Source organism: Myotis davidii, unplaced genomic scaffold, assembly GCF_000327345.1.
Source record: "Myotis davidii unplaced genomic scaffold, ASM32734v1 scaffold289, whole genome shotgun sequence".
NCBI classification, from domain to species: Eukaryota; Metazoa; Chordata; class Mammalia; order Chiroptera; family Vespertilionidae; genus Myotis; species Myotis davidii.
Window position 1 is genome coordinate 1,938,936 of NW_006299717.1, and position 8,690 is coordinate 1,947,625.

Here is an 8,690-nt window from a genome sequence, read left to right on the forward strand (position 1 = left end):
TTCCACACCCCCACCCCTGTCCTCGACCCCCCGGGCGGTAGCTACCTTTCTCCCTGGTTTTTATATTTGCACTTTAGTTAATTCCACCTATGGCAAATTCTCACATAAATGCAGATATGGTTTAATCCCTTTCTTCTTCCTCTTTCTTTTTATTTATTTAAAGAACTGTTTAAAATACAGAAGAGATTAAAAAGTAATATAACATTCTCTCACATACTTATCCCCAGAATTGACTAGTTAATATTTTTCATATATACTCAAGTCTTTTTTATTTTAATCAAAGAAATAAAATCTTCCAGTTAATGTTGAAGTCTCCTTTGTTCCCCCAAAGCAATCCCATCCCTACCCTCTCCTCAGAGACAGCCACTGCCATGGGTTCAGCATATGTCCTTCCAGAATATTTAGGAAATGTTTTACAAGCATGTATGTTTTAATGAGTAACCCCTGTGCAGTTTTGTGCGTGGTCCCGCACTCTGGGTAGCATCCTTTAACTTGCGTGTGGCAAGCCCATGCTTTAGATCTTTCGGATCCCTCCACAGTGATCTGTGTGGAGGGAAGGAGCCCCCTGCCTTCTCCAGGTCTCCAGTGGGTGAATATAAAGATTTAACAGGAGCAGCCAGCAGGTACGATGCCTTTACCACATGCGAGGCACTCAGTTTCCTCACTGAATTCTCACACCCCTAAACGGTTAGTGCCGTTACCCCATTTTCACACGGGGAACTGAGGCTTTACGGGCTCTCATTTGCCTGAGGTCAGCTTGCAATCCCTGGGTGTGTGGTGTCCCGTCCTGGGGTCAGGACACCAGCACATACGTGAGCGAGGTGTTCGTCATGTTCTGGGACTGGTGACGGTGAGCAGTCAGTGCCAGCCTCCTGGTTGTTGGAAAGTTGCTGGCTCTGAGCACACGCAAGTAGCCATTGGCCCGGCTTCTATGGTCAGTGGCACCTGTGGCTCTCGGACACTGGCAGGTAACCCCTGCCTCGCTGCCTGCCTCTGAAGTGGGACTCAGTTGGCTGCTCACCTGTGGAGCAGACTGTGGGAACCACATGAGGTCGATCACGATCGAGAAGCACTTGGGAAACCTCACTGTGGTCTGCAGAGGGGAGGCTGTGGGAGGACAGGCCGAGGCCCCGTGACCTCATCAGCACCCGCCCACCATCCTCCAGCCACATCCCCACAATTTTACACTCATTCCAGTGTTTAATCCTCATTCCGCAAGCAGCAGCCCTAGAGAGATTGTTTTAAATCTCTTTTTTTTTGGCTTGTTTAATTACTACTATGGCAACAACATCTTTTTTTATTAGCTTCATATATTTCAGCCTCATTGTGGGTTAAATTAAGTTTTATGGGTGGGCCTAGGAAGCCAATCAAGATTTATAGCTTTATTTCTCTGGAAAAAAATGCTTCTGAGCATCAAACAACTAATTACAAGGGAAGTTTTGGAACACCACCAGTTTGTGAGTTGGGACTACTATACTGTTTGCATTGTTTTCTAATTAGTTCACAGAGGGATAGCTGATCTCCCCACAGAGATGATAAACTTCTTAAGGGCAGCCACTACATCTTGTGTGGATGCCCCATAATACCAGCAAGTGCCAAGCTCACAACTGTATTCAACAAACACTTGTTGATTCCTCCAAAGCCCAGCTACCTCGCTGCCTCCAAGACATGGGTGTGGATAGGGTGTGTGGGTCCCCTGGGAACCTCTGCAGTAGTCATTGAATCATACACTATCCCCCTTGGAGACTCACAGATGAGGCCAGGGAGGCACTGTGTCCTGTCTGGGGTCATTGGGCTGCATGGTAATTACAGGAGTAATAACCATGTCAGCTATTGTTTCTAGCACCTAGTACACACCAGCACTATTCTAGATCTTTTACATTTGTTAGTTTAATATTCACCAAAAATTTTTGATAGTTATTGCTATTACTAGTGGCCCGGTACACAAATTCATAAACATTGAAAGGAAATTAATTAGAAGAAATGTTTTAATATCACTATTTGCCCTTTCTTTATAGAAGTGTCAACCAAATTCACAATCGACAATGACCAATCAAAACACACATTGACGCCAGCGAGAGCTTTGCATGTATTGTGCATGTGCGAGTCAACTTAGCCTTTTATATATATATATAGAATAAACTTGCTTAATTAGACCTGCTTTCTGATGTAGCTAACCGTTTTCCAGCCCAGTGAAGCACCCCAACTTCTCTTTCAGGTAATTGTCAGCAACACAGCAGTGAATATCAACACGAAGCAGATTATTATTGTAGATCACACAGGGAGAACAAAGGGTAAAATATTTAACTGCAGCAGTGTTTGACTATATCCTGTGCAGTGAGAAAACCTGAAGTCATTTTCAAGGTCCACCATTTTTTACTTCTTTTCAGTCGGGTCAAGTTTTTAAGCTTTCTACATCTCCATTTTCCAGCTAATGAAAAGAAAATAGTATTCCACCGAGTCTATCTACCTACCTCAGGACTTCTGTGAGGATCAAATGAGATGAGGCACAGGAAAATGCTTCACAGACATTTGGTTAAAATGTAAAATGTTTCCACCTGGCTATAAGGCAAGTCATGTTCCTGGGCTGAAGAAACTGCAAGGTGGCTAATCACTAGGGAGAGGAAGCTGCTGGACATTGCTATGTGATGTCATTACCCAGACGGACACTTAGCATATTAGCCTTTGATATATGTAGATTAGATGAGGAGACTGAAGCCCACCAAGGTTGAGCAGTTTGCCCAAGGTCACAGCTGATGAGAGTAAGAAAGTGAAATTCAGACTTGGGTAGCCTGGCTCCAGAACCCATGCCATCAACCTTGGAGCCATCCTTCCTCCAGTCCATGAAGGACCAGGATTAAGGCCTGCGGTCTGGACTGCCACCAGAGACCCTCTCAACGGAAGTACCCTGCATTATAACACAGGCTGGTCTTTTCGCTGACTTCATGTCACGTGACCAGTAGGAGAGCCTTAGGCAATAGATTAAGATAGGTACTTTAAAAAAATGATTACATATACTCTACCAAACTATAGTAAATGTCTCTTGAAATTCTTCTATCCCAAACTAAAAGTTTGATCAGCATTTTGGCAGACATTGTTATAGACACCTTTGAATTCATATGTGTGCAGATAGTATACATGACAGTGTAATGTAATTGGGACCTCATTCTGTAGCAAGGGGAGGTGGGGGTGCGGGATGGGGCGTGTTCTGTCTGTCAGCATTGGACACATGAGGAGATTGCAGCTCAGGAAGGGGACGGACTTGTCCAGTGGAGAGCCAGTGAGTGCAGGGGGTTTTGTGGTTTTGGGATAAGTGCTCAAAGCAAAGTCCATGTGTGTTTTTTGACAACCGTTAGGTTCAGCCCTGCCTCTGACCGGCAAGCCCCTGTAGCTCCCCGTTTTCTGTGAGTGTTGCCTACCAGAAAAGAGACTCATGGTGGCCTAGCCAGGCAACTCAGTTGGTTCGAGCGATATCCCAATACGCCACGATTGCAGGGTCGATCCCGGTCAGAGCACATACAAGAAACAACCAAATGAATGCATAAATAAGTGGAACTACCAATCGATGTTTCTCTCTCTCTCAAGTCAGTACATTTAAAAAGAGAGAGAGAGAGAGAGATTCAGGGTAATTGGCAAGTAGGAATATGTCTACAGCTCTCAACAAAAACAGCAGTTGAGCTTTTGAGTGGACTAGTACGGTGGCATTTCCTGGCGCTGCAGATCTCTGCTGCGCAGCCTCCGTGGAGGTTGCATATGATTGCAAATGTGGCTCAGCCGTGAGGACTGTTCCAATGCCACCTTCCCTTCCAGCAGCATCAGGGCTGTTTGGAAGCAGTTGGGGGGAAATGGAATCTGAAACTTGGGGAGGGAGTGATGCTCATTACCTCATCCTAATCATCTTCCTTCCTACTGGTACCTTGGTCTTAGGGTGTATCCAGTTTTGCTGAAAAGGAAATCGTCTATTCAACCTCAGGCTGTGTTAGTGAAAATGCACTCTAATGTGATTAGATATTAATGTAATGGCATGGAGGATTGGTATTAAATTGAGGCCTTTGGATCTTATTACTCTACAAATGCTCCTTCCTGCTCAGGCTGCTGCCCTGCCAGCCCTGCCTCCCCAAGCAAAGCAAGGGCAGTGGTGTTGGGGGAGAAGGGCAGAGGAAGGTGGTCAGAGCAGCAGCAGTGAGAGGAGGGCGACCCCAGCGCGGCCTCGTTCCTTCCCTGGGCCTCCAGTCTTCCTGGTCGAGGAGGGGGGGCTGGGCCACGGGAGGCTGGTTCGACCTGCCTGCACTCTCGGGACCAGGAGTGTGTACTGGGGACCTGAGCCTACAAGGGTCAAGTGTCACCTTCACACCCAGAAGCTCTTGAAGATTTTTTTGAGAGGCCTAGGGCTAGAAAGCTAAGGACAAAATCTTTACCTCCCCCACTCCCACCCCTCTCCACCTCAATCCTTTCTGGGAAGCTGACTTGAGCCTGGTAGTTGTCACTGGCTGTTGTCACTTATTCTGGGCCTGTTTCTCTTTCCTGGATGGTGTCTGAGGAGCAGGCCCCCGCAGGGCCCCCGCTTCCACAGGCCTGCCAGAAGGACACATGTCTGTCATGGGTTCCACGACTTAGCTGGGAAGTGACAGCTAGACCTGTGAGAGCCCAGGCCCAGGGTGGAAGCCCCACAGGGCCCGCCGGCCCCCAGGCCACAACCCGCCCAGCAGACTCTCCAAGAGCTGGGTGGGTCTGGGAGCAAAACGCGCTCTGGTATGGTCCGCGGCCTCACCTTCACGTATGAATGATAGCGTTTGTACAAGGAAAGTGATTTTTCTTGTGCTGTTTCCAGAAAACTGCTTTCTGAGGCACAGACTTTGCACACAGGATGATAACGACTTTTTAATGACCTTAAGGGGCCTGGTGTCCAGGCAGCAGTGAATCAGTCTCAGTGGGAGGCTCATAGCAGAGAGAAGATGGAACACCTGAAACCAGAGGGGAAAACAAACCGCAAATGCATCACTCTCTTTGGTGTGCTCCTTGGTAATTAGACAATTACAGGAAGCAGCTCCCAGCAGCTGGCATCTCCACTGTGCAGAGGAGGAGGGATGGCAACAACGGTGAACTCCGCACATTTATCAGAAAATGTTATTGGCGTTTACAGTCGTGGGTGCCATGCATTCCTCCTGGGCTTTCTGATGAGCTGTGAGTGAAAACCACAAGGGACCTCCTCCTCTCAGGGCTCAAGCCCGGCTCTGGGGGCTTCAAATGAGCTGGCTTACCCTGCTGACCCGTGAGGAACTGCCTCTGACATATCAGGGCTGCTTTGGGGCCCACCAGAGCCCAGGCCGTCCTGAGAATAAACCTTTGGGGGTACATTTGGAAGCTGAAAGGGAGGGTGGAGGCCTGTGGGAAATTGTCTCTTCTTCCCCAGGTGCCATCATTTGCATGGTGGGGGGTCACCAGACAGGAGAACTGGGGTTCACCCCTCAGTGAGTGACCCCCACTTCTCTAACCATGGTGCTGGGACTTCACAAGGCACTTGCCCCGCCCACAGTCCTGCCCTGATTCTCCTCCTCCCAGAGCCCCCCAGGGAAGTCACTGTGCCCACTCGGATGCGGCCATTCAGCCGGCGGCCCCTGAGCCAGGCCCGTCTCACAGCGGAGATGTGTTACACGAACTCCCGCTGACCTGGGTCATGTCTATTTGGCCACACTGTTGTCACAATGTGAGCTTGGAGTGCAGTTGGCACTCGTTTGTGGAGAGCTTTATAAGAAGCCACGTCACCTTCACAGAAGGGTAGAGCACCTTCCCCGATGAGACTGTAGGCTCTGATGGGAACATTGGGTACCGTTGCCTCCCTCAGCCACATGTTCCGTGCAGCCCTGTCCCTGTCCCCCATCCCTCCTCCAGCACAGGTCTCCCGGGAACAGACAGGTAGCCTTCCCTCTCCCTGTGCTCGGTCAGCTGTGCCGTCTAACCAGGCAGATGGTTGTGCTTCCTCCCTTAGGTCCTGGCAGTCGGTAACTTTTGAAAGACAGCCTGCCTCCTTCATCCGAATCGTTGGAACACACAACACAGCAAATGAGGTAAGGGTCTCCTTCTGAAAGACGCTGTGATAGTTCCTGATGTACAGGTAATGCTACACCGAGGTGAGTGGAACTGTTTGTTCGGCCCGCTAATGGCCTGTTGTCGACAGCTCCTGCACAGTGGGGGTATCGTTACCGTTTCTGAGTGTCTCTCCATCAGCTACTGAAAGCCAATCCTGTGGCTTTGCTTACTCCTCCAGCCCCTGTGGATTGCAACCACAGGGACCTTGAGAGGTCAATGCCCTGCCCTCAGAGTCCTCTGCCTCCCAGAGGCCCCGTGGCTCAGAGCGTGGTGGTGAAGGAACCCAGCCCCACGGGGCAGCCGTGGTGCAGTCGCTGGGTTCCTGTCTGCCTGTTGTGTCCTGTGCCGGCTGCATAGCCGTGTTTATGGCTGAGCCGCCTTCCGGGCCTGCTCCTCCCTGGCCCAGGCCTGGCTCCTGGAGACAGACACTCATTCCCATGGACCATGCTATTTGTGGATGTTCCTTCACCTTTGGATTTAATGAAGACAGAGTGGGCGGGTTCTTCCCCATTTTGGTACCTGTGGTCAGGGCGGCAGTCGGGTGTGGTGCCTGGGCCTCAGGCATCACCGTGCTGTTTTGTCTGGAATGGAAATGACTTGGGGAAAGGGCGCTGGGTTCCTCTGGGCCAGGAAAGAGAAGGCAGTGCCTACAGGGACTGCAGCACTGGGGCACCTGGGGTGAGGGAGGCCAACAGTGACCGCAGAAGGAGAGCGAGTGCCATCGGGGCTGAGCAGGCATGCCTGCGCTGTGTCCCCTCCATGGTATGGAGTGTCATCAGGCACACAGGAACGTCAGGGTTCACTCACAGTGGCGTTGAGTGTTGGCATCTGCTTCCATTCTGAATTTAAAATAATATTAATCGCTGACCTTTCTGTTCTTCGGGTGGGCATTGCGTAAGCACCAGGGGTGAGGGTTGGTGTGTGGCCGATGGACTGAGTCTGTGGACTGAGTCTGCCCATCCCCCACTTGCTCTTGCACAGACGGGTGTTTAGCGTGGACTTCTGAAGGACCGCAGGTTAAAGGCAGAGTTATGAGGAACAGTGAGGTTGAAACTTCAGAGGTAAAGGAAAGGCACCAAAATAGTACCAGTTCTGCAATTTCACCTTAACATAATATTTCTCAGATCTGCACAGACCAGCCTCCCGGGCAGGCAACCAAGGCACTTGCGTGGGGCTCTCCCCGGCCCGAAGGGGCCTGTGCTTGAGGTGGAGTGCTCTCCAGCATCGTCTTGAAATTCTTAGCAGTTTTACCTTTGAATCTTTTATAAGGGAAGCCCCATGGGGCAGTGAAACTCCCACCTGGGTCTTGGAGCCTCAGCTGGCACTCAGGCTCGTCTCTACCCCTTCTGCCTTCCCAGGAAGAGTGCCCTGACCCTGGTGGCCCCTGCCCCTCCTCAGCCTGCCCGCGACCATTGGCAATGCCCGCAACCATCCTTCCCTCCCAGGGCACTGGCACGTTTGCAGGGAGGGTGCGAGCCACGGGATCAGGCCCTGGCGCTGGTGAGCATCTGGCCTAGAGTCCCCGGTGCCAAGAGAGTGCCCCGTGGCAGGTCAAGAGAGAGACCGGAAAAAGCTTTTCCCGCCTTTGAACAGAGGTTTCCATACAATGCGTGGCGTGGCTGGGCTGGGATCGGACATTGTGTTTGTCAGATCAGATTCTCCAGAGCACGTCCAAGTGTTTCTGGTTCACAAAAACATTTTTAAAAGTGAAAATATTGTGCAGATTTATATTCATTTTGCCTTTTTATTTATTTAGAATAAAATCGATGCACAGCCACAATATGTTTCTTGCAGAGAACTTGTAAATAGTTCTGGGCCTCAGACACGTTTTATCTCTTTATTTCAAAACACAAACTTGAACATTATAAAAGTAAGCCAATGGGTAATTTTTAAACCACGAAACAAAGAATTCTAAACATCAGGTCATAAAAGCACTTTTTTGGTCATGTAATGAAAGTCAGTTTAAGGCTACATTTTAATACATATATGATCCCCATATTTTTTAAGTTTTGTGCATAAATCCCAATTTTTCTTACCACTTAAATTTGTTAGCTAAAGTGAAATATTGAGGTTCTGCGATTACGTATTACAACAAAAGGAATACTTCAGTGCGAGAGGGCTGAGAAGCACTGGAGAGAGTCTGAGCAGGGCCTCAACCCCTTACCTCAGCACCGGATGAAGAATCCCTTCATCACACAGCTCTCAAGTTGGAGCGCGAGATCCTATCTCCCCGGAGTGTCCCACGGCCATCTATATGGAGCCAACCACTCTGGACGAGCCAGTGTGAATGGGTCGGCTGGGAGGTCACTGTGATCTGTCACATTTGGCCATGAGCAACTCACTCAGCTGCCTCAGTGAGTCAGTGATTGATCAGGAAAAAGAGCTTCAATGTGTTGTTGCCAACGGGGAAACATCTTAAACCATTAATAAATAGTGACCAGATCATAGGCAAGATCCATAATTGTGTCATTCTCAGAGTGTACAAGAGGCATAAAAACTTTGAATTTAACTGGGCATCAAGCACATAGCAAACCCGCAAAGAGGAATGTTGTTCGCTACACATAACTTGGTTTTGGGACAGCATATGGAAGAAGCAGCCA

General features: G+C 49.5%; 1 protein-coding gene across 2 annotated transcripts in view; it reads left to right on the forward strand.

Moving 5' to 3' along the window:
* Window positions 1-8,690, forward strand: part of BTBD9 (BTB (POZ) domain containing 9) — a 444,722-nt gene that overhangs the window by 422,930 nt on the left and 13,102 nt on the right. For both annotated transcript variants that reach the window (XM_006775885.2, XM_006775884.2), the window contains exon 11: window positions 5,990-6,068. In XM_006775885.2, coding sequence (XP_006775948.1) covers window positions 5,990-6,068 — 79 coding nt within the window. The remainder of the gene's footprint in view (window positions 1-5,989; window positions 6,069-8,690) is intronic.